General features: G+C 44.8%; 1 protein-coding gene across 2 annotated transcripts in view; it reads left to right on the top strand.

The window, feature by feature from the left end:
- LOC137369109 (solute carrier organic anion transporter family member 4C1-like) overlaps positions 1–26,406 on the top strand; it is a 174,702-nt gene that overhangs the window by 106,668 nt on the left and 41,628 nt on the right. For both annotated transcript variants that reach the window (XM_068029765.1, XM_068029764.1), the window contains one exon: positions 12,014–12,129. In XM_068029765.1, coding sequence (XP_067885866.1) covers positions 12,014–12,129 — 116 coding nt within the window. The remainder of the gene's footprint in view (positions 1–12,013; positions 12,130–26,406) is intronic.

Here is a 26,406-nt window from a genome sequence, read left to right as displayed (position 1 = left end):
CTATCTTGCATGGGTTCCCCTTACCCTCTACACTATCGGTCACATCAACCGCATTTTGATCCTGCATATCTCTGAGGTGTGACGAAGGTCTGGAGCAAACTGTCCAGATAACCCTCCCCCTATCTTATATGTTGAAATGTCTCCAACTCACAATCCAGCTCAATTAGTCTGAGCTGGAGAGATTCAAGGCAGAGACATCTGCTGCAGCTGAGTTTGCTCAGAACAGGCTTTCTGTCCACAAGATCCCACATACCGAAGTCTAGATACATAACCTGCTCTGCCATATCTTCGTCTTAATTATTATTTATATCCACTTATCAGTCTGTTGTAAGTTTTTTTTACACACTAACACAGGGGTCAGCTACGTGTCCATACACGGTCACCAGTGCCTGTGGAAAACATTTTGCAGACCGTGACTGGTATTTTCAGGGATGAGAAATTTCCCATTGGCCTCTTCTTTCCGACTAGACCAGCTTTAAAAATCATAGATATCCGTTTCACAGCTGACAGGTGCTGAGAGCAGAACAGTGGTCTCTGAACTTTGGACAGATTCAGGATGTTCCGGTGGGTTCCAATATTTTTTTAAAAGCCCGCCAAAAAACCATGAAGCTGTCTGAAGTTTGGAAACTGCTGTTCCCTCGCTCAGCAATGGTCCGAGAGAGAGAGAGTGAGGCAGAAAGAGTGAGGCAGAGAAGAATGAGAGGGGGAATAGACAGAGAGAGAGAGAGAGAGAGGCAGTGAGAGAGGTGGGGCAGAAAAAGAGGGGGGACAAACAGAGAGAGAGAGGGGCAGAATGAGAGGGGGTGCAAAGAGAGAGAGAGAGGTAGTGAGAGAGGTGGGCAGAGAAGGAGAGGGGACAAACAGCGAGAGAGAGAGAGGGAAAGACAGAGTGAGAGAGAGGGGTAGAATGAGAAGGGCAAAGGGGGGGGACAGAGACACAGAGAGAGAGAGGGGGGACAAAGAGAGAGAGAGGGGGGACAGCGAGAGAGAGGGGGGGACAGAGAGGCAGAGAGGGGTGGCGGGAGAGTGAGTGAGAGAGAGGGAGAGGAGGGGGGGCAAAGAGAGAGGGGGGAACAGAGAGAGAGATGGTGGTGCTTCTTCATGAGTGCTGAAGTATTGCTCTCTCTCCTCCTGGGGCTGCTGTGGCTGGGCAGGCAGCTGTCCTTGGTTATCTGAAAGCATAAAATCAGTAGGGGTGGGTTAGGGTGTCGTGAAAAGCTCGAGGTCCATGGTCACAGGATCAGCAACCTACTCGTCATGCCAGATAGCAGGATGAGGTTGAGGTGGGAGTTGAGAAAGAGCACAAGAACACAAGAATTAGGAGCAGGAGTAGACCATATGATCCATGAGGCAGTAATATACCGTCATCCTGAATGCTCTGGGCAATGCCAATTGGTGCAAACTCTGGCGCAATCGGCCTCATGATGTGAATCACAATCTCCTCCCTAGGGCTCAGTGGATGAAGGCGCGCCTGTCGCCCACTGGTTTAGCTTTTCTCCCTTGTTCACTAATGTCCTCCAGGGAAGAAAAATCTGTCGTCCTTACCTGGTCTGGCCTACTTGTGACTCCAGGCGCATGGCAACATGGGCGGCTCTTACTGCCCTCTGAAATTGCATAGCAAGCCACTCAGTTGTACTAAACCGCTACAGAAAAGTCAAATAAAAATAAAACCGAAGAGACCACTCAGCCTCGACCTAAGCACCAGAAACGACAAAGGCACACCTGCAAAGTCCTCCTCGCCAACATTTGGGAAATTGTGCCAAAATTGGAAAAGCTATCTCACAGACTAGTCGAGCAACAACCTGACATAGTCATATTCACCAAATCATACCATGCAGCCAATGTCCCAGACTCCTCTATCACCATTCCTGCTTATGTCCTGTCCACCAGCAGGACAGATCCACCAGAGGTGGCAGCATAGTGGTATACAGTTGGGAAGCAGTGACCCTGGGAGTCCTCAAAATTAACTCCGGACCACATGATGTCTCATGGCATCAGGTCAAACATGGACAAGGAAACCTCCTGCTGAGTACTATCTACTTCCCTCCCTCAACTGATGAATCAGTTCTCCTCTATGTTGAACACGATTTGGAAGAAGCACTGAAGGCAGAAAGGGCACAGACTGTACTCTGGGTGGGGGACTTCAATGTCCATCACCAAGAGTGGCTTGGTTAGCACCACTTCAGAATGAGCTAGCCGAATCCTGAAATACGTATCTGCCAGACTGGGCCTGCGGCAGGTGGTGAGAGAACCAACAAGAGAGAAAAACATACTTTACCTCGTCATCACTAATCTACCTTTTGCAGAGGCATCTATCCATGACAATATTGGTAAGAGTGACCACTGCACAGTCCTTGTGAAGATAAAGTCCCAGCTTCGCACTGAGGACACCCTCCATCATGTTGTGTGGCACTACCACCATGCTAAATGGGATAGACTCAGAATAGATCTAGCAGCTCACAGCTTGGCATCTATGAGGCACTGTGGGCCATCCGCAGCAGCAGAATTGTATTCAACCACGTTGTATAACCTCATAGCCTGGCATATCCTTCACTCTACCGTTACCATCAAACCAGGAGACCAACCCTGGTTCAATGAGGCGTGCAGGGGAGCATGCTGGGAGCAGGACCAGGCTTACCTAAAAATGAGATGCCAACCTGGTGAAGCTACAACACAGGACTACATGCATGCTAAACAGTAGAAGCAGCATGCTATAGACACAGCTAAGTAATCCTACAACCAACGGATCGGATCAAAGCTCTGCAGTCCTGCCACATCCAGTCAGGAATAGTGATGGACAATTAAACTAACCAGAGGGGGCTCCAAAACATCCCCATCCTCAATGATGGATGAGTCTATCAGGTCTGTGTAAGAGACAAGGCTGAAGCATTTGCAACCATCTTCAGCTAGAAATGTCATGGATGATCCATTTTGGCCTTCTCCTGAGGTCCCCACCAACATAGATGCCAATCTTGAGTCAATTTGATTCACTCCATGTGATATCAAGAAACAGCTGAAGGCAAAAGCTATGGGCCCTGACTGCTGCAGAAGTAGCCACGCCCTTAGCCAAGCTGTTCCAGTACAGCTACAACACAGGCATCTACCCAACAATGTGGAAATTGCCCAGGCATATCCTGTCCACAAAAAGCAACACATATCCAATCCAGCCAATAATCGCCCCATCAATCTATTTTCAGTTGTCAACAAAGTGAAGGAAGGTGCCGTTGACAGTTCTATTAAGTGGCACTTAGCAACAACCTGCTCAGCAATGCTCAGTTTAGGTTCCGCCAGGGTCACTTGGCTCCAGACCTCATTACAGTCTTGATCCACGCATGGACAAAGGAGCTGAATTCCAGAATGAAGGTGAGAGTGATATTCCTTGACATTAAGACAGCATTTGACCCTGTGTGGCATCAAGGAGCAAAATTGAAGTCAGTGGGAATCCGGGGGAATCCTTTCTACTGGTTAGAGTCATACCTGGCACAAAGGAAGATGGTTGTGGCTGTTGAAGGCCAATTATCTTAGTCCTAGGACATCACTGCCAGAGTTCCACAGCATAGTGTCCTAGGCCCAACCATCTTCAGATCCTTCTTCAATGACCTTCCCTCCAACACAAGGTCAGAAGTGGGGATGTTTGCTGATGATTGCACAGTATTCAGTACCATTTGCAACTCCTCAGATATCAAAGCAGTCCATGCCTGCATGCAGCAAGTCCCAGACAACTTCAGGCTTAGACTGATAAGTGGCATTCATGGCACACAAGTGCCAGGTAATGACCATTTCCAACAAGAGAGAATTTAACCATCTCCCCTTGACATTCAAGGGCATAACCATTGCTGAATCCCCACCATCAACATCATGGGGGTTACCATTGACCAGGAACTGAACTGGACCAACCATATAAATACTGTGGCTATAAGAGCAGGTTGGAGGCTGGGAATTCTGCAATGAGTAACTCACCTCCTGACTCCCCAAAGCCAGTCCACTATCTGCAAGGCACAAGTCAGGAGTGTGATGGAATACTCTCCACTTGCTTGGATGACTATAGCTCTAACAACACTCATGAAGCTCGACACCATTCAAGACAAAGCAGCCTACTTGATGGGCACCCCATCCACCACTTTAAACATTCACTCCCTCCACCACCAGTGCACATTGGCAGCAGTGTATAGCATCTACAAGATACACTGCAGCAACTTACCACGGCTCCTTTGGAAGCACCTTCCAAACCACGACCTCTACTACCTCACAGGACAAGGGCAGTAGACGCAAGGGAACACCACCACCTGCAAGTTCCCTTCCAAATCACTCACCATCCTGATTGGGAACTATATTGCCGATCCTTAACTGTCGCTGGGTGAAAATCCTGGAACTCCCTCCCTAACAGCACTGTGGATGTACGAAAACTGCAGCAGTTCAAGAAGGCCACCATCATCATCTTAAGGAGAATTCGGAATGTCCAATAAATGCTGACCTTGCCAGTGATGACCACATCCCAAGAACAAAGAAAACAAAACTTTTGTGGACAACCCTGTGTCCTGCAAGAGAGGGCAGAATGATTGTGTTGCATTGTGTTTGGGTGATGTGCCTGCCATAGCTGAATAGTTGGAGGTATGTGGAGGCAGTGAGAGATGGGTGTGAGACTAGCAGCACTGGTCAGTGAGTGAGGGTGAGGTGGAGTATCTGAATGTTAGGCGTGAGTCCGGAGTGCTCGGCACTGCTGTTGCTTGAGTAATGGGGGTGTGGTGCATTAAGCAGCGTCAAAGGTTCGTGGCGCAGTGGTTATGTCTTTTGAAGATGACTTGGCTCCCTGTGTGAGGCCATTAAACTTCTTCTGCAACTCTTCAGAGCCAGACTCTGAGACTTCACCTCCCTGGCCATCTTTTGAGGACCTCCTGGCCCCTGCTGACCTTCATGACCTCCAGTGCTGCATCCTTGAAATATGGAGTCCTCTCTTTGTCATGGTGCACCACTTCACTTCCCTTCCCCTTGCAGCCATAACAGTCAGCAGTAACCTTCTTTGATTCCAGCTTCCCTTTAAGAGGGGCAGACTGCCTTGAAGCGCTGGAGGCTTGGTGGAACACTGACTAGGCTCACATGCTGTTAGGCCCCTGTTGAGCATGCAGCCAGTTAGCAGTGCAGATTGTGTTGGTCTGCACGCTGAAATCATTCAGATAAGGAAGCAGCAGAAAGTTTGCGTTCTGTCTGCCTCAATGGAAGCAGGCACAGGGACATTGCGAATCAGGACCCCTGTGCCCGGATGAATTTTTAGCCAATTAAATTTAATGTTCTTGTTTTTCATAGTAAGACTCTGGAAGACCTAAGTAGAATAAATAGCTATGTTGAGCATTGCTAAGAGTATTTAGAAGTATATTTTCTGGTGATGTGGTATAATCTGTTTCATGCATTTGGTTTAGTGTGGCCGTTCTTCTGGTTTTATACCGGACAGTCTAGTACCTGATTTGAACTGGGTACCTTATCGTCTGGTATTTTTAAAGTGCCTATTGCCCCAGCCTCTCGGAAAGCATTTAATGTCGCAATTATCACCTGTGTGCCACCATACTGGCCCCACAAAGATCCTCAGGCCCATCCAGGCAGGCAGTGGGGGAGGGGGGATCTGACTGCATTTGTGGGGAGAGTGAGAACTGGCTATCCATGTGTGCTTCCTTTATGACACCATCACGCTACATCGTACAGGCACACTGATGAATGCAGAACACTTCTGTTGACTGAGCAGCTGCCATGAAATCTGAGGAAAGAGTGAAAGACACAACTGCAGCCTTGGAAAAAACAATGAAAAGCGTCACTTGAATTTTTTTTTTACCTGCTTTAGCTCCTCCAAGCTTCATTATAAGCTGGAAGTGTAAAAGCTGCCCAAGTTTAGCTTGCTCTAAGACACTGGGTTCATTATGTACAGTATTTTGTTTCAATAAAAAAGAGTGCGTATATGTGTCGGCATGGGATTTGGCTGGGGAGTCCGGTATTCCTGAGCTCCGGCAGTGGCCACCCTAATTAGTGACTGGGAAATAATCCAGTGATTTTCATGCCTAGGATTAAGAGTGGGCTGTAGTTACTTATTCTTTGATTTCCTACCTTCCTTCTGATGATTTGCCTGGCCTTTAGCCATTGCCTTCCTTATTGACGAGAATAAAGTTGAAAAATTGGCAAACTCTGAAAAAAGTGAGTTTGAGGAGGGAAGCTCAATGATCTAGTGGCAGGAAGCATGATTCTTGACCAATAAATTCAGAAATTCTTTAGGATAGATGAAAGCAATCTTGTGAGCAAAGTGATCACTCGTAGAATAAAAGGGACAGTAGCAGTATGGATACGAAATTGGCTGAGTGACAGGAAACAGAGTAGTGGTTAATGGATGTTTTTTGGACTGCAGGAAGGTTTGTAGTGGAGTTCCCCAAGTGTTCGGACCCTTGCTGTTCCTGATATATATTAATGACCTAGACCTTGGTGTACAGGGCACAATTTCAGAATTTGCAGGTGATACAAAACTTGGAAACATTGTGAACTGAGGAGGATAGTGTAGAACTTCAGAAGGACATAGACAGCTTGGTGGAATGGGCGGACAAGTGGCAGATGAAATTTAATGCAAAGAAATGTGAAGTGATTAATTTTGGTAGGAAGAAGGGGGAGAGACAATATAAAATAAAGGGTGCAATTCTAAAGGGGGTGCAGGAGCAGACGGACCTGGGTGTATGTGTGCATAAATCATTGAAGGTGGCAGGACAGATTAATAAAGCTTACAGCATCCTAGGCTTCATTGATAGGGGCATAGAATACAAACACTAGGACGTTATGTTAAACTTGTATATAACACTGGTTCAGCTTCAACTGGAGTACTGGGTGCTACACTTTAGGAAAGATGCGAAGGCATATGGGTGAGTGTGGAATAAAGGTTCAGGATAGTTTCATGGGTTGAGGAACTTCAGTTACATGGATAGGTGGAGAAGTTGGGACTGTTCTTTTTGGAGGAGAAGATTGAGAGGAGATTTGTTAGAGGTATTCAAAATCATGGGTGGTCTGGACAGGATGGATAGGGTAAAACTGTTCCTATTGGTGGAGGGATCAAGAACAAGTGGGCACAGCTTTCAGGTAAAAGCAAAATACTGCGGATGCTGGAAATCTGAAATAAAAACAAGAAATGCTGGAACCACTCAGCAGGTCTGGCAGCATCTGTGGAAAGAGAAGCAGAGTTAACGTTTCGGGTCAGTGACCCTTCATCGGTTCGAAACGTTAACTCTGCTTCTCTTTCCACAGCTTTAAGGTAATTGGCAAAAGAAATAATGGTGGCATGAGGAAAAACTTTTTTATGGAGCGAGTGGTTAGGATCTGGAATGCAGCTCGAGTATGGCGGAGGCAGGTTCAATCAAAGCATTCAGAGGGAATTGGATTGTTACCTGAAAGGAAGAATGTGCAAGGCTACGGGGAGAAGGCCGGGGAGTGGCACTAGGTAAATTGCTTTTACGGAGAGCCAGCATAGACATGACAGGCTGAATGGCTTCCTTCTGTGCTGTAACAATTCTATGATTCTGTGATTCTGTTGGAAGGAGGATATGAGTGATAGGAATGATAGATGTTCTTACCATTCTCCTGAGCACAAATAAAAGCATTGTATTAAGAAGTTTTAGGCCAAATTTAACTTCCTCTAAAGCAAGTTCTGAACACAATCTGTGCATCTTGTTATGACCGAGGCTGCAGGAGTGCACTGTCTTTCTCTAGTTCCACTTATCCACAGGTCACAACCTATATTTAAAAGTGTGCCTTGTTACCGAAACGGCCAATTATATACTCTATTTTTATTTCAGAACAAAATCCACCAACCAAGTTTTTTTTAAATAAACAACAAAGGTATAAATTTATTATAAACAAGACTAAGTCAATAAAGATGCAAAGCTTTAAGACACAGTTTGAAATATGACAGTAAATATATATATTCCCTTCTAAATACACACACACACATACACCAGTTAAAGGAAAAATAAAGATACTTTGACCAAAGTATTAATTCTTGAAGAAAAAGGATAAGCTATGTTATGGTCCAGATGGTATACAGTCTGGTGTCCGAGAACACATAGACGAGTCACTGGGATCTTTTCAGAAGCAGTTCGTTCAGGAGCTGTCGAGAGGAAGTCTTCCAAAAGCTTCTCAGGAGAAATGCGGCATCAGGCGTCACAGCTATCACACACTGGATTTTTCAGGGTTTCTCAGAGAGGTGGAAAAAAGATGAGCTGATTGTTTCTTTCAGCAGGCTACAAACCCAACTGACTCAAAACAGTATTCAAAAATGAAACCCACTCTGGAGCACCATAAATCTTCACATGTCATTTCCCTTGTAAACAACTCCCGTAAGGCACCTGTTTTCTTAGCTGAAGACATGTGACATCCAGTACATGTTTTTAAACCGAGTCCTTCCAGCGACCCTTTTAAAAAAACAAATTTCAGCATCTATGGAATCACGTCGGTCCTCCACTGAATCCATCGCCACAATTCTAAAACACGAGTTCTCAAAAAAATGTTTAAAAAGTACTTTCATAACAAACTAAATACGTATTTGCATGACTATGGTGTAGACAATTCTGTCCAAATACAGGGTATTATTGCTTCAATTTGCATAACAAAGCACAGAAAAAGAAATTATTTAGCCAGGTGACTTCCTGCACGACCTTAAAGTTTAATCTCCTGAGGGAATATCTTCCAGGATGGTTGGTGCTGACGGGTGTGATTCTCAAGGCCTCTGCTGGGCTGAAAATCATAATGTAGCACTTAACACTCTGTTTTAACTGCCAACATTTTCGACCTGTTATGGAAATTGGTGGCCTACCTACCACTTTCAGGTGGGAAGCTGCTTTTAATATTCTAATCAAAGTTCGATGCCATTTGTAGCATCTCAACACAGTTAAATATTTCCCTTATCTGTTGTACTTCCTTCAAGTAAAAGATGTTGCTATGGGTACCCGCATGGGTCCTAGTTATGCCTGTCTTTTTGTGGGATATGTCAAGCATTCCTTGTTCCAGTCCTACTCAGGCCCCCTCCCCCAACTCTTTTACCTGTACATTGATGACTGTATCGGTACCGTTTCCTGTTCCCGCCCCGAACTGGAAAACTTTATCAACTTTGCTTCTAATTTCCACTCTTCTCTCACCTTTAGATTAGATTAGATTAGATTAGAGATACAGCACTGAAACAGGCCCTTCGGCCCACCGAGTCTGTGCCGAACATCAACCACCCATTTTATACTAATCCTACACTAATCCCATATTCCCAACAAACATCCCCACCTATCCCTATATTTCCCTACCACCTACCTATACTAGTGACAATTTATAATGGCCAATTTACCTATCAACCTGCAAGTCTTTTGGCTTGTGGGAGGAAACCGGAACACCCGGAGAAAACCCACGCAGACACAGGGAGAACTTGCAAACTCCACACAGGCAGTACCCGGAATCGAACCCAGGTCCCTGGAGCTGTGAGGCTGCGGTGCTAACCACTGCGCCACTGTGCCGCCCTTTACTTGGTCCATCTCCAACACTTCCTGTCCCTTCCTCGACTTTTCTATCTCCATCTCTGGGAATAGGCTGTCTACTAATATCCATTATAAGCACACTGACTCCCACAGCTACCTTGACTACACTTCTTCACACCCTGCCTCCTGTAAGGACTCCATTCCATTCTCCCAGTTTCTCCGTCTCCGACGCATCTGCTCTGATGATGCTACCTTCCATAACAGTGCTTCTGATATGTCTTCCTTTTTCCTCAACCGAGGATTTCCCCCCACTGTGGTTGACAGGGCCCTCAACCATGTCCGGTCCATTTCCCACACCTCTACTCTCACCCCTTCCCCTCCCGCCCAGAACCGTGACAGGGTTCCCCTTGTACTCACTTTCCACCCTATCAGCCTCCATATCCAAAGGATCATCCTCCGCCATTTCCACCACTCCAGCGTGATGCCACTACCAAACACATCTTCCCCTCCCTTCCCCTGTCAACATTCCAAAGGGATCGTTCCGTCCGTGACACCCTGGTCCACTCCTCCATTACCCCCACCACCTTGTCCCCTTCCCATGGCACCTTCCCTGCAATCGCAGGAGGTGTAATACCTGCCCATTTACCTCCTCTCTCCTCACTATCCCAGGCCCCAAACACTTCTTTCAGGTGAAGCAGCGATTTACTTGTACTTCTTTCAAAGTAGTATACGGTATTCACTGCTCACAATGTGGTCTCCTCCACATTGGGGAGACCAAACGCAGACTGGGTGACCGCTTTGCGGAACACCTCCGCTCAGTCCACAAGCAGGACCCCGAGCTTCCGGTTGCTTGCCGTTTCAACACTCCCCCCTGCTCACATCTCTGCCCTGGGATTGCTGCAGTGTTCCAGTGAACATCAACCCAAGCTCGAGGAACACCATCTCATTTACCAATTAGGCACACTACGGCCTGCCGGACTGAACATTAAGTTCAATAATTTCAGATTACATGACGGGCCCCCTATTTTACTTTTATTTTGAGTTATTTTTTTTTTTTGTGTTTATTTTATTTCATCTTAGTTTGTTCAGTTTGCTTACCCACTGTTTTTTTTCATGATTGTACTTGCGGCTGTTTAATCTTCAGTCCATTACACCCTATCTGTACTAATACTTTGTCTTTCAACACACCATTAACATATTATTTGTCTTTGCTCCACGACCTTCTGGTCAGCTATTCAGTGACTTTGTCCTATCTGTACCTTCTCCTTTGTTATCTCTTGCCCCACCCCTGCTTTACTTGCTTATAACCTTTTACATTTCTAATATTTGCCAGTTTTGAAGAAGGGTCACTGACCTGAAATGTTAACTCTGCTTCTCTCTCCACAGATGCTGCCAGATCTGTTGAGTATTTCCAGCATTTCTTGTTTTTATCCCTTATCTATTGGTTGTGGGATCACTTTTCCTCATTTGCAGCATGCTACTTATGCTGTTTTACAAGAATGTTGCCCTGTATTGTGGCTTCCCCAAGTTGGCATCTCATTTTCACGAACACCTGGTGTTGCTCTTGGCACGCTCTTTGACACTCTTCTTTTAACCACAGTTAGTCATCTGGTGATGGAGGAGTGAGGGATATGCCAAGGCCATTGAAGTTACAAGTTGTGGTGGTATACAATTCTTTTGTTCCTGATGGCCCATAGCACTTCATGGAGACCCAGCTTTGAGTTGCTAGATCAGTTCTTAATCTATTCCATTTATTTTATTTTTTATTTATTTAGAGATACAGCACTGAAACAGGCCCTTCGGCCCACCGAGTCTGCGCCGACCATCAACCACCCATTTATACTAATCCTATATTCCTAACACATCCCCAATCACCTACCTATACTAGGGGCAATTTATAATGGCCAATTTACCTATCAACCTGCAAATTTTTGGCGCTGGGAGGAAACCGGAGCACCCGGCGAAAACCCACGCGGTCACAGGGAGAACTTGCAAACTCTGCACAGGCAGTACCCAGAATTGAACCCGGGTCGCTGGAGCTATGAGGCTGTGGTGCCAACCACTGCGCCACTGTGCTGCCCGTACAATGGTAGTGCCACATGACAATATAGAGGTTGCCCTCAGTGTGAAGACAGAATGGTCTCCACAAGGACTGTGCAATGGCCACTCCTAGCAATGCTGCCATGGACAAATAAATCTACAACAGTAGACTGGTAAAGACAAGGTCGAGCAGTTTAGTCCTTTGTGTTGATTTTCTCTCCAACTGCCACAAGCAGTACAAAGATAACACAGCTGATCTTAGTCTTTCCACGATGAAACATTCAGAGCACTAAATGGTATCTAAGCATATTTGAATAAATAATTTGTTTCCCATTTTGATTACAGAGCTTTGACTCTATATACTGATTTGATTGGCTTTTTGAAAATCATGCAAGGACAAGAACTATACAGCCTCAGTAGCACCAAGCATGACTACAGAAACAATACTTAAGCTATTCTTCATTTCACATCGTACAAATTCTTTTTCTTTGCAGGTACAGCAAAAGTCCAGCTTCAAAAGATTTCTCAGGCCCACAGTTATAAAAGTGCAAAAACTTATACACGGAATAATTTTGGAGAGAGTTTTCAGGATTTCTTTGTGGTACTGCTGGTAAGATTCCTTAACAAATTATTATTTTGAAGGGATGCCACTTAGTACGATGTTTTGCTCGACAGGTTATCATGCTTATCTTCTTTGGCCTCCTTATCTCGATAGACAATGGATAAGCGCCTGGAGGTGGTCAGTGGTTTGTGAAGCAGCGCCTGGAGTGGCTATAAAGGTCAATTCTAGAGTGACAGGCTCTTCCACAGGTGCTGCAGAAAAATTTGTTTGTCGGGGCTGTTACACAGTTTTCAGGATTTCTTTGTGGTACTGCTGGTAAGATTCCTTAACAAATTATTATTTTGAAGGGATGTCACTTAGTACGATGTTTTGCTCGACAGGTTATCATGCTTATGCACACAGCATTACACAAAAGCATGTCAGGGAGCTGTTTTGATATCACAGGGGTGGTTTTCATCTTTAGGTGTAAAACAGTTCTACTCTGGTTTGCACATCTTTAAGATCCAAGCCCTGATTTTATCCGAATCGGCCTGGTGGGAATAGAACAGATTCCGGTCCAGTGCCCGTTTTACATACCATTCGATTTTACTCTGCACTGATTTCAATTGAGATGCACTACTGCCCAAAGCAAATCTTACCCCCATATAATATAAAGCCAGATTAAGCCAGCATTTAGAAAGCTGCGGCCAGGCACAAAGGACATTGGCTGTAACCCGGAAGAGATCTGAAAAGAAGGGCCAAACACAAGGAGAAAAGGCTAAAAAATAGTAAAAGAATGAGGAAGAATCAGTCATAGAGGATGAAAGGACAACCCATATGGAGTATAATACAGAAAGCCCAATGTCACTCAATGGATCTGACCCAAGGTAGGGAAGCCAAACTGAGAACACTGTGTCTTCATAGCACAGATTGGGGGACCTGAAGGGACTTTCCGCGAGATGCTCTCAAAGCACACCTTGCAATTTCATACTCTGCGAGTCCTGCCAGTTGTCTTATCTTTCACACCAAATTTGTGAGGTCTTCATTACTTTTACATAAGAAAACTGATTGTGAGTCCTCCATTTTCTGCACTTTTGTTAGAAATGCCATGCAGCATTGCAGCTGCAAGTTGCTGCGTAAATATACATCATGATGTACTATCGCCATGAATAATAAACAGTCAACTAGGTTGCCTGCTTTTCATAGTGCAGCATTAAATGTATTATAGGTTGACAGGCAGCATTTTGTGGCATTCATATTTGAGCTGTCTACCTGCCACGTGGGTATACATACCTTGATATGTTTCTTCAGGTCTGTCATCTTCATATGCTGTGCTGCTTCCAGTAGCTGCAAACAACTATCTATCGCTCTTCTGAAAAGCGGATTCAGTTAAAAACTAAAATAAAGTGCTCTATTAACTTTTAGTTACTTAAAGATTTCACAGAACAACGACATTGGCTATTTAGCTCATGAGACAGAAAAATATTATCATTTATAGTAAGAAGCTAGTAATTCCTGACAAATCTGAAAGTCATTGGCCATCCTGGCTTTTGTAAAGCAATGTTTCAGCCTCCATGTTACATTACTATTTTTGGCATCAGAGATGATTTGATAAGCAAGGACTAATTACTCTCTGTCAATTTTGTCTTCCTCCTCTACCACCTGTATCCTCCTGCTTTGTTAATCTTAGAAATTGTGTCAATCAGTCACTTGAATCCAGTTTTGTATTCTGCTCCTCCTCCTGACAATCCAGTCCCATTAAGGCAACGAAAGGAAATAATGCTACTAGAGAAAATGAAGTAAAGGAAAATCGGGCTAATTAAGATTAATTTTGTAACAGTCCCACGATACCAGTCTCCATTGGCCTAAAAATTTAAAAGGCAAGCAGGCAGGTGGTACAGCCAAAAAGAAAATAGCGATAAACTGACAAAATATTAAAAGCCTCTTTACGCTAGACTTCCCTGATGGCTTTGTAGAAAATGCACTTCTGGCTGTACGACTGAATGATGTAAGCTGGGATCGTCCGAGATTCAATTCCTTGTATGTGCTAAGTCAGATGATCTCAGTTGAGGTAGCAGCCAGGGGTATTGCCTTGTGCACAAGAAGGGAAAAAAACAATGCAATGACCTCTGCTGGAAAGTGCAGATGAGTGGATGTCTAGTGAGGATAGGATCAGGTTCAGCTGTAAAACAGCCTGCTAGTACTCACTGCCAAGGTTCACACACGTATGAGCCGCTGGAGGACTATCAGTCTTTTGGAACCATAGCTCGGTAAGAGTTCTCACCTTCAGGAAAGGAGTGGAAAGAAGAAGCTGGGTGAGTAGTTCAGAGAAAATATTCTACATACTGCATAAGTAGAATATGCATCAGGACAGGTAATGTTTGGGGGAAAATCAACCATTGTGCTCAGTGCCACTTATCAACACGTGTTAGTAACGCCACATTAACTTTGTTACTGCTGGGCAGAATAGCTCATCAGGAATAGAGTACAAAAGTAAGGAAGTTATGCTAAACCTTTGTAAAATACAGGTTAGACCTCAGCTGGAGTATTGTGTTCAACTCTGGGCACCACACTTTAGGAAGGATGTCAAGGCCTTGGCGATGGTGCAGAAGAGATTTACAAGAATAGAACCAGGAATGAAGGACTTCAGTTATGTGGAGAGCTGGGAGCAGCCGGGGTTAATAAAAACAAGAAATGCTGGAACCACTCAGCAGGTCTGGCAGCATCTGTGAAAAGAGAAGCAGAGTTAACGTTTCGGGTCAGTGAACCCGAGTGGTTCCAGCATTTCTTGTTTTTATTTCAGATTTCCAGCATCCGCAGTATTTTGCTTTGATATTAGAGCAGCCGGGGTTGTTCTCCTTAGAACAGAGAGGGTTAAGAGAAGACCTGATAGAGATGTTTAAAATCATGAATGGTTTTAATGGAGTAAGTAAGGAAAAAAACTTTCCCATGACAGAAATTTCTGTAACTAGCAGATACAAATTCAAGGTGTTTGAAAGAAGTGACTTGAGGGAACTTTCTTTTACACATTGAGTTGTTGTGATCTGGAATGCACTGCCTGAAAGAGTGCTAGAATCATACTCAAAAGGGAATTGGAAAAGTCTTGAAGGGGAAAAAGTTTACAGGGCTACGGGGAAAGAGTGGGGCAGTTGGATTAATTAGACAGCTCTATCAAAGTGCCAGCACAGGCACAGTGGGCTGAATGGCCTCCTTCTGTGCTGTATCGCGCAATGATTAAGAGCACAGTGCACCACAAGTGTAACTCAGATCTATCGCGCCCAGTGGGGAGTAGCATTCCGTAAGTTTCCCGCCCTGCAAGCATCATTCTCCACTGCATGTGCTGAATCTGGAATCACCTTTCATATTTCAGTACTAACAAATCAGGCGTAAAATGTGTTGGTCTTCATAGCAGATCAGCATTGCTGTAGAGGTTGTAGCTTGTGACCTAGACTGTTTATGAAGAGGTTACTTTTTTAGTTCATACTTTGGGGATTGCATGCAATGCTGCATTACCACTGCAATGGCACAAAAAGATCCTGAGGCACTTCTGCTGCTGTGATGTCAAATGCAACTGAAGGCACATTGTTAAGGCCCATCACTATGTAACACAACTATGTAACACAATGAATATTTCTCGTCCGTATTTACCGTGAAGAAGGTCATGGAAGCTAGTGAGTTCAAGGGAGGGAACAGCGATATCCTGGAGCATATCAATATTACAAAGGAGGAGGTGTTGGAGGTTTTGAAGCGCATTAGGGTGGATAAATCCCCAGGGCCTGACCAGTTGTATCCTAGGAAGCTATGGGAAGCAAGGGAGGAGATTGCTGGGGCCCTGGCAGAGATTTTTGTATCATCGTTAGCCACGGGTGAGGTACCGGAAGACTGGAGGATAGCTAATGTTGTGCCTTTATTTAAGAAGGGCAGCAGGGATAAGCCAGGGAACTACAGGCCAGTGAGCCTTACATCAGTGGTGGGAAAGTTATTGGAAGGGATTCTGAGAGAGAGGATTTGTATGCATTTGGAAAGGCATGGTCTGATTAGGGATAGTCAGCATGGCTTTGTGCGTGGGAAATCATGTCCCACGAATTTGATTGAGTTTTTCGAGGAGGTGACCAAGAGGATTGACGAGGGCAGGGCGATGGACGTTGTCTACATTGACTTTAGCAAGGCCTTTGACAAGGTCCCGCATGGTAGGCTGGTCCAGAATGTTCGAAGGTTCCAGGGTGATCTAGCAAACTGGATACAAAATTGGCTTGGTGATAGGAGGCAGAGGGTGGTAGTCGAGGGTTGTTTTTCAGATTGGAGGCCGGTGACCAGTGGTGTGCCACAGGGATCGGTGCTGGGCCCTCTGTTGTTTGTTATATATATTAATGACTTGGGTGTGAATGTAAGGGGCATGATTAGTAAGTTTGCAGATGACACCAAAATTTGTGGTATAGTGGACAGTGAAGAAGGTTGTCTAAGGTTACAAAAGGATATAGATCAACTGGGAAAGTGGGCAAGGGAGTGGCAAATGGAATTTCATGCAGACAAGTGTGAAGTGCTGCATTTTGGGAAGTTAAACCAGGGCAGGACATATACAGTGAATGGCAGGGCCCTGGGGAGTGTTCTTGAGCAGAGAGACCTTGGTGCAAGTACATAGCTCCCTGAAAGTGGCAACACAGGTAGACATGGTGGTGAAGAAGGCATATGGCATGCTTGCCTTCATCGGCCGAGACATTGAGTACAAGAGTTGGGACGTCATGTTACAGTTGTACATAACGTTGGTTAGGCCACATTTGGAGTACTGTCTGCAGTTCTGGTCGCCGCACTACAGGAAAGATGTGATTAAGCTAGAGAGGGTGCAGAAAAGATTCACAAGGATGTTGCTTGGTTTGGAGGGCTTGAGTTACAAAGAGAGATTGGATAGGCTGGGTCTGTTTTCCCTGGAGCAAAGGAGGCTGAGAGGGGACGTGATAGAGGTATATAAAATTGAGAGGCATAGGTAGGGTAGATAGCCAGAGTCTGTTTCCCATGGTAGGGGTGACTAAAACTAGAGGGCATAAATTTAAGGTAAAAGGGTGGAGGTTTAAAAGGGATCAAAGGGGTAAATGTTTCTCACAAAGAATAGTGGGTATCTGGAATGAGCTGCCTGAGGAGGTGATGGAGGCAGGAACAGTAGCGACATTTAAGAGGCATCTGGACTTGAATGAGCAAGGCATAGAGGGATATGGAATTAATGCAGGCAGGTGAGATTAGTATAGAGAGGCATTATGGTCGACATGGACGTGGTGGGCCGAAGGGCCTGTTTCTATGCTGTATGACTCTATGACTCTACAACTAGTCTACTGTACTAGGAATGACAGAAGAAATGTACCTCAGGAGATTGTGATATAACAGGAAGGTTGTAACAAAGCTGTACTGTCCCCTTCAGGAAGAGTTCCAGACAAGGTCTGACATCAGGACAGCACTGTTTGTGGCTATGATAGTCACCTTGGCTCTTAATCTTTGTGTGCTTTCCTCTTTCCTAGCCAGCATTGGGGCGGCACAGTGGCACAGTGGTTAGCACCGCAGCCTCACAGCTCCAGCGACCCGGGTTCAATTCTGGGTCCTGCCTGTGTGGAGTTTGCAAGTTCTCCCTGTGTCTGCGTGGGTTTCCTCCAGGTGCTCCGGTTTCCTCCCACATGCCAAAAGACTTGCAGGTTGATAGGTAAATTGGCCATTATAAATTGCCCCTAGTATAGGTAGGTGGTAGGGGAATATAGGGGCAGGTGGGGATGTGGTAGGAATATGGAATTAGTGTAGGATTAGTATAAATGGGTGGTTGATGGTCGGCACAGACTCGGTGGGCCGAAGGGCCTGTTTCAGTGCTGTATCTCTAAACTAAACTAAACATCTGCAATGCTGGCCAGTTTGCTATTCACAGGTATATCCAGGAGGTCAAAGATATTTTATTCAGCAGGGTGAATGACTTCACTGCTTTTGCTATGGACCAAAAGCAACAGCGTATTAGTGTGACTCATTGCTATGGGTTTGTTGGTTTGCTCAATGTTCACTGGTCATCAGTTGCACCCGTTTTGCAATTTGGAATCCTGTGCATAATGAACACCAGCACAGAATCGTGCAGGTCAATACCTACTTCCCTGGATGCTTCTCATAATGCTTTCATTTTAAGGCCATTAATTCATTATTATTTGGAGAGGATGGAAGACTAGAACAAAAGCAACAATAACTTGTATTTATATGGCACCTTTAATGTAGTAAAATGTCCCAAGGCAGTTCACAGGAGGGTGTAAAAGAAATATTGACACTGAGCTTCATAAGGAGATATTAGGTCAGATGGCCTAAAGTTTGGTCAAATAATAGGTTTTAAGGAGTGTTTTAAAGGAGGAATGAGAGGTAGTGAGGCAGAGAGGTTTAGGGAGGGAATTCCAGAGCTTAGAGGCTTGGTAGCTGAAGACATAACCACCAATGCTGGAGCAATTAAAATTGAGGATGTTCAAGAGGCCAGAATTAGATGAGTGCAGATATCTTGGAGTATTGTGGAGCTGGAGGAGATTACAAAGATCGGGAAGGGCGAAGCCATGGAGGGATTTGAAAACAAGGACGAGAATTTTAGAATCCAGGCATTACTTAGCCAGGAGTCAGTGTAGGTCAGTGAGTGAGCACAAGGGTGATGGGTGAACAGGACTTGCTGCAAGTAAGGATGCTGGCAACAGAGTTTTGGATGACCTCAAGTTTATGGAGGATCAAATGTGGGAGACCAGCCTGGAGTGTGTTGGAATACTCAAGTCCAGAGGTAACAAAGGCACAGATGAGGGTTTTGGCACCAGATAAGCTGAGGTAGGAGTGGAGTCAGGCGATTTTACGAAGGTGGAAATAAGCATTCGTAGTGATAGCACAGATATTTGGTCGGAAGCTCATTTTGCGGTCAAATATGACACCAAGGTTGCGAACAGTTTGGTTCAGCCTCAGATAGTTGCCAGGGAGAAGGATGGAATCAGTGGCCAGGGAACAGAGTTTGTGGTGGGGACCAAAGACAATGATCTTCCCAATATTTAGTTGGAGGAAACTTCTGCTCATCCAGTACTGGATGTCAGGTAAGCAGTTTGATAGTTTTGCAACAGTGGAGGAATTGCAAGAGGTGATGGTGAGGTAGAGTCGATTATCATCAACATACATGTGAAAACTAATGCTTGTGCTTTCAGATGAAGTCACCGAGGGGCAGCATGTGGATGAGAAGTAGAAGGGGCCAAAGGATAGGTCCTTGGGGTACACCAGAGATAACTGTGTGGGAGCAGGAAGAGAAGCCATTGCAAGTGATTCTCTGGCTCCAATTAGATAGCTATGAATGAAACTAGGTGAGAGCAGTCCCACCCAACTGGACGACAGTGGAGAGGCATTGGAGGAGGATGGTGTGGTAAACTGTGTCAAAGGCTGTGAAAGGTCGCGAAGGATGAGGAGGGAAAGTTTCCCTTTGTCACAGTCACATAGGATGTCATTAATGACTTTGATAAGAGCTGTTTCACTATTGTGGCAGGGGCTGAAATCTGATTGGAGGCATTCAGACATGGAGTTCTGGGAAAGATGAGCATGAATTTGGGAAGTGACAACACGCTCAAGGACTTTGGAGAGGAAAGGGAGGTTGAAGATGGGACAGTTGTTTGCAAGGGTGGTGGGGTCAAGGGTTGTTTTTTTTTGAGGAGAGAGATGATGACTACAGATTTAAAGGAGAGAGGGACAACACCTGAAAAGAGAAAACTGTTAACAATATTGGCCAACATGCGGACTGGGAGTGGAAGTTGGGTGGTCAGCAATTTAGTGGGAAGTGGATCGAGGGAGCAGGAGGCGGATCTCCTGGACAAAATGAGCTCAGAGAGAGCATGAGGGGAGATAGGAGAAAAAGTAGAGAATACCCCTTTAAGAATTATTGCTGTACACACAGGTTGCCATATAGACTTTATAATTGTAATTATATCAAACATCCTAAAACATTCAAACAAAGTGTTCCCCACTCTGTTCTTATGGCAGTCATTACTACATCTAAGTAGCCAAGTCTCATGGCTAGCAGACAGGACTTTATTTCATGTGTACTTCGGGCTGATACTTGTTTTGTCATGTTTTGGAGTAGACTCCTTGAGAATTGACATCATTTTCTGATAACTTCTCAACTTCTCGAGGTCTAAGCACTGCATTCACACCTTCTCACATCTCCTCCGATGCCTGTTGCATCAGGCATTTCTGAGAGAGGAAGGGTGGACAACAGTGCCATACAATGTATCCTGCCACTCCCTGACCCTTTCCAGTTGGGCCTCCAGTAACCGGTCTATAAACCTGGCTTCTATGCTCTATTCCATAGCAATATTAATAAGTTTACATCTGCTCTGGTCTTGCCATCATTACTTCAGCTGTTTAAATGCCTCCAAATTACAATTCACAGATGATTTTAAGAGCTATTGCTTCTTCTTCACTGGCTGGTGTGGCATGCATGTGTTCACATTTTACTGTATCTATTGAAAACAGTAAAGCCAGGTGTGAAGTAGCTTTCTTTGTAACCTTCAAAAACACAAAGTAACACTCAGCTAACCTTTCATTATACAGCAGTAACAATTTCTGCACCATCACTACTGGCAACATCAGCGATAGTCTCATTGTAACTGGATAAAAGTAGTTAAAATGAGCAGAATGGTTGCCACAGGATGGAATGGAGACAATAGCTGAGTTTTCATAGCTGGGACACTCCGACATATATGTTGGGAAATTTCTCGGTGTTCTGCCAATCAGCTGCTGTAACTTTGGCCGTTTACACAGAGCAAAGAGAGTTTCCATCGCTCTTCTGTCGAATTTACAACAGCTGATCGGGTGAACCCCTGAGGAAATTCCTGGCATTAGAATGCACATGCAAACTCTAGGAAAATCTGTATTTAGTTCAGAAAACAAATTACAAAGAGTTAAATTTCATTCTGAATTATCCAATTTAGGGACATTTAAAGTCAATAATTGTATGCAGATAAGTTATTTTGAGAACTCAGCTCCCACTATACAACAACTGAAGCTCAGTTGCAGGTAGAACAAGAGGATGCAAATAGTTTGATTCAGCCTGAGATAGTGACCAGGCAAACATATGGGTCAGGATTTTTGGGCCCTGCCGAGGTCGGGAATGGAGGTGGGTGGGCCCCGAAATACTGACACCAGCTGGTGTGCCAGTTTTGGTGTTGGCCATTTTGGAGAAGGCGAGTTCAGGGCCCAGCAAGGCTGCCCAATCCCACAAGGCAGGCAACCAATTAGGCTCATTAAGAGTCTTGTTAACGGTAGATAATGGAGGTCTATTGGGATTTTCCACTCAGCCTCCAGTTTCCCAAACCAGGGGTGGGGAGGGCAGTGCTGTTCAACTGCCTGGAGTAGGCACCCAGCAGCAGGTTGGAGTGTCACCGCCACCCAGGCAGGCCTACAGGGCCTCCTGCCTGCCTGGGTGGCGGTGCCCCCTGTAGAGGGATTCCCCCCTAACCTCCCCCCCTGTCCATAGTGGTTGCTTGGCAGCTTTTTCTATTTATTAATTAATTTTGCAAAAACATTGCTGAGGGGGCAGCTTAATGTTGAAGTGCCCTCTTAGTTACTTATCCCTTATTGCAGCTGGTTGCTTCTCTGAAGCTGGAAGGCCTCTGATTGGCCCTCCAGCTTCGAGAGTCCGCCTGCCATCCTTAACTGGACACGGAACTTGTCTCCATGCCAATTAAGGGGATGCCCCGGTCAAAATCCCAAAGAGTGATTGTTTCTCCTGGGGGTGGGTTTGGAACCCAGAAACAGTCCCAGCTCCTGTTTCCCGCCTCCAAAGCAAAAATTCAGCCCATGGAGTCAGTGGCGAGGGAGTAGATTTTGTGATAGGCTGAAGATTTGATCATCCCACAGTTTAACTGGAAGAATTTCTGAATCATCCAAGTATGGATGTTGGATAAGCAGTGTGAAAGCACAGAGGCAACTGGGGTGATGGAGTAAGATGGGTGGTGAGGCATTGGAGATGTGTGTCATCTGTTTGTGGATGATGTTGCCTATGGCAACAGATGAGGAAGAAGTGGGCCAAAAATAGATTCCTAGCAGATAACAGTGCAGGTTGGGAAGAGAAGCCATGGACGGAGTTGCTACAGCTGTGTAGGGATAGGTATGAATGGAACCATGCTAGGTGAGTCCTGTGGAGCGGGACAGTGGAGAATACAAGAAAGAGGAGCAGAAGTAGACCATATGGCCCATCGAGCCTGCTCTGCCATTCAATACGCTCATTGCTGACCTTGGGCTTCAATTCCATTTTCCTGCCCGCTCCCCATATCCCAGGTGAGACCAAAAATCTATCTATCCCGGCCTTAAATGTATTCAACGATGGAGCATCCACAACCCTTTGGGGTAGAGAATTCCAAAGACTCACAACTCTTTGAGTGAAGTAATTTCTCCTCATCTCAGTCCTGAATGATCGGCCCCTTCCCAGAGAAGCAGGTGGATGACATGCTCAAAATGTTGAACTTTTCAGAGAGGATGAAGAGGAATATTGCAGTATAATCACAGACCTGTAGAAGATTTTTGTGAACTTAGTTTGGCCCATTTCATTACCGTGATAAAGGTGGAAGCCAGATTGGACAGAATTGAATAGGGAGAGATTGTCTTGGATCAGGGAGGTGACAACATGATCAAAAACCCAAGAGTAGAAAATGAGGTTGACGTTGGGGTGATAGTTGACAAAGGTGTAAGGGTCAAGGGTGAGTCTTTGAGGGCGTTGAAGAGAAAGGTGAAAGAATGGTTAGGTAAGTCAAGTTCCAGAGTTGGCGTACAGGTTGAGCGCCAAAGGTGAGGCATTTGGGAATCAAAGAGTGCAGTTGTGAGCCACTTGGTGGGGGAAAGCTTTTCAGCTGCTGATCATTTAAGTAGAGGGATTGGAGGAGAGGAAGAGGATGTAGGTGATTAAGAAGATGAGGAAGTGATTGGAAGCCTTGTCAAGCCACAGGTGCAGAGAGAAGACGAGAAATGGCAAGCTTGAGGGGTAGCCAAGGATATGAGTTGGGGATTTTGTATGAAAGTGAAATTGAGAGATGATGCAAGATGTAAGGATTTGGAGGAGGAGGAAAATGGTGAAAAGTCTAGCTTGTCAATGAAGTTTCTGTAAGGAGGAAGCTTGTTTTAGTCAGTGTCAAAATGTCATTACAATTATTTACAGTAAGTATCGGGGGTCTGTTTGCAAGTGAGGGCACATTCTGTAAAGAGGTATGACGACTGATGATGACTGCTTAGGGCAGTCCTCCCCACCAGTGTCATGCCTGCTTTTCCATGATGGGGAATTGAAGGCACAGGACTGCCGGCTGCCGTGCTGACGATTGCAGTGGGACCAGTAGATTGCCAGTAGGTATGCTTAAATGAATTTGTTTTATTGATTTAAATATGAGGTGGTGCCAGAGGGCTGGAGAATTGCAAATGTTACACCATTGTTCAAAAAAGATGAGCAGATATGTGGAAAAGTGACCAAAATCGTGGACAAAGAGGTAGGTTTTAAAGATGGTCTTTAAAATAAAAAGAGGTAGAGAGGCTTAAGGATGGATATACAGAGGTTAGGGCCCAGGGAGCTGAAGGCACAGCTGCCAATTTTGGAACGATTAATATTGGGGATGCACAAGAAGCTAGAATTGGAGAAGGACAGAGACCTCAGAGTTGTAGGGCTGGAGGAGGCTACAGAGATACGGAAGAGAGCCCATGGAGGGATTTGGAAACAAGGATGAACATTTTAATATCACGTTGTTCCTGAACTGAGAACCAATGTACGTCAGCAAGCATCAGGGGTTATGGGTGAATGGGACTTCCTGGGATTAGTGGCTGCCATAATAATAGAGAAACTGAACATACTTTAGAAGTATTTTAGAAGAATAATAAAGGGTTAGTCAAAGGAAGGGTGGAGCCGATTAGGGACCAAAAATGATGATCTTCTTGTGGAGGCAGATGATAAAAGGTCATCGACCTGACTCTGTTTCTCTCTCCACAGATGTTGCCAGAACTGCTGAGCATATCCAGCATTTTCTGTTTCTATTACACAGTTCCCAAGGGGTCTGTGTTGGAACCCTTGTTCTTCCTGATATATGTTAATGACCTAGACCCTGGTGTACAGGGCACAATTTCAAAATATGCGGATGATATGAAACTTGGAAGCATTGTGAACTGTGAGGAGGGTAGTGTAGAACTTCAGAAGGACAAAGAGAAGTTGGTGGAATGGGCGGACTAGTGGCAGATGAAGTTCAATGCGGAGAAATGTGAAGTGATTCATTTTGGTAGGAAGAACATGGAGTGATAATATAAGGTCATAGATAAAGGGTACAACTCTAAAGGGGGTGCAGGAGCAGAGGGATCTGGGGGTATACGTGCATAAATCATTGAAGGTGGCAGGACAGGTTAAGAGTGCAGTTAATAAAGCATTAAGTATCCTAGGCTTTATTCATAGAAGCATAGAGTACATGAACTGGTATAAGACAATAGTTCGGCCTCAGCTGGAGTGTTGCACCCAGTTCTGGGCACCGCACCTCAGGAAAGATGTGAAAACACTGAAGAGAGTGCAGAAAAGATTCACAAGAATGAGGAACTTCAGTTCTGAAGATAGAGTGGAGAATTTGGGACTGTTTTCCTTGGAGAAGCGAAGGCTGAGAGGTGACTTGATAGAGATATTCAAAATCATGAGGGGTCTGGACAGAGTAGATAGGGAGAAACTGTTCCCACACATAAAAGGATCGAGAACACGAGGGCACAGATTTAAAGTATTTGGCAAAAGAAGCAAAAGCGACATGAGGAAAAACTTTTTCATGCAGAGGGTAATTAAGGTCTGGAATGTACTGCCTGACAGTGTGGTGGAAGCAGATTCAATCGAGACATTCAAAAGGGAATTAGACTGTTATTTGAAAAGGAAGAATGTGCAGGATTATGGGGGGAAGGCGGAGGAATGGCACTAGATGAATCGCTTATTCGGAGAGCCAGTGCAGACATGATGGGATGAATGGCCGCCTCATGTGCTGTAACAATTCTGTGATTCTTCCTTTACTACTACATTGGCAGCATCATCTTCTCTAGTGAAGAAGGATGCAAAATACTCATTGAATACAAATGCAAAACACTGTGGATGCTAGAAATGTGTAATAGGAACAGAAATTGCTGGAAATGTTCTGCAGTTCTGGCAGTATCTGTGGAGAGAGGAACAGAGTCAGGTCGATGACCTTTTATCATCTCATTTAATACCTCAACCATGCCATCTGCCTCCACAAGAAGATCATCATTTTTGGTCCCTAATTGGCTCCACCCTTCCTTTGACTAACCCTTTATTATTCTTCTAAAATACTTCTAAAGTATTTTCAGTTTCTCTATTATTATGGCAGCCACTAATCCTAGGAAGTCCCATTCACCCATAACCCCTGATGCTTGCTGACGTACATTGGTTCTCCGTTCAGCAACAAAGTGATATTAAAATGTTCATCTTTGTTTCCAAAACCCTCCATGGGTTCTCTCTTCTGTATCTCTGTAGCCTCCTCCAGCCCTACAACTCTCTGAGGTCTCTGTCCTTCTCCAATTCTGGCTTCTTGTGCATCCCCAATTTTAATTGTTCCAAAATTAGCAGCTGAGCCTTCAGCTACCTGGGCCCTAACCTCTGTATATCCATCCTTAAGCCTCTCTGCCTCTCTACCTCTCTTTTTTTAAAGACCATCTTTAAAACCTACCCCATTCTCCAATATTTTGGTCATTTTTCCTCATATCTGCTTATGTGGCTGGTGTCAAGTTTTGTTTGATAACACCTCTGTGAATCACTTTGGGATGGTTTACTACATTAAAGGTGATGATAAATACAAGTTATCATTTTTCATACCCTCTCTATGTCCCTCTTATTCCCTTTTTTAGATCTCCACTGTACTATTTGCATTCAGCTTGGTTTTCTACTGTGTTATGAACCTTATATTTGTCATAAGCTTCCTTTTTCTCCTTTTAATCTTTAGTTATCCAGAGAGCTTTAGCTTTGGGTGCCCTTCCTATTCACATTGTGAGAATGTGTCTATTCTGTACCTGAACCATCCCCTCCTTGAAGGTCCCCCATTGTTCAATCACTGTTTTGCCTGCCAATGTTTGATTCTGATCCACCTGGGCCAGATCCCTTTTCAACTCACTGAAGTTACCCCTCCTCCTGTTGAGCATTTTAGTGCTTGATTGTTCCTTGTCCTTTTCCATGGCTATTCTAAACCTGATGATATTATAATCACTGTTCCCCAAATTGTCCCCCACTGTAACATGCACCAGATCATGCCCCGGGCCTAGATCCAGCATGCTACTTTTCCCATTGGGCAGAAACACACTGATCAA

Source organism: Heterodontus francisci, chromosome 4, assembly GCF_036365525.1.
Source record: "Heterodontus francisci isolate sHetFra1 chromosome 4, sHetFra1.hap1, whole genome shotgun sequence".
In the NCBI taxonomy this organism is placed as follows: Eukaryota; Metazoa; Chordata; class Chondrichthyes; order Heterodontiformes; family Heterodontidae; genus Heterodontus; species Heterodontus francisci.
This window is presented reverse-complemented; position numbering and strand designations above follow the sequence as displayed.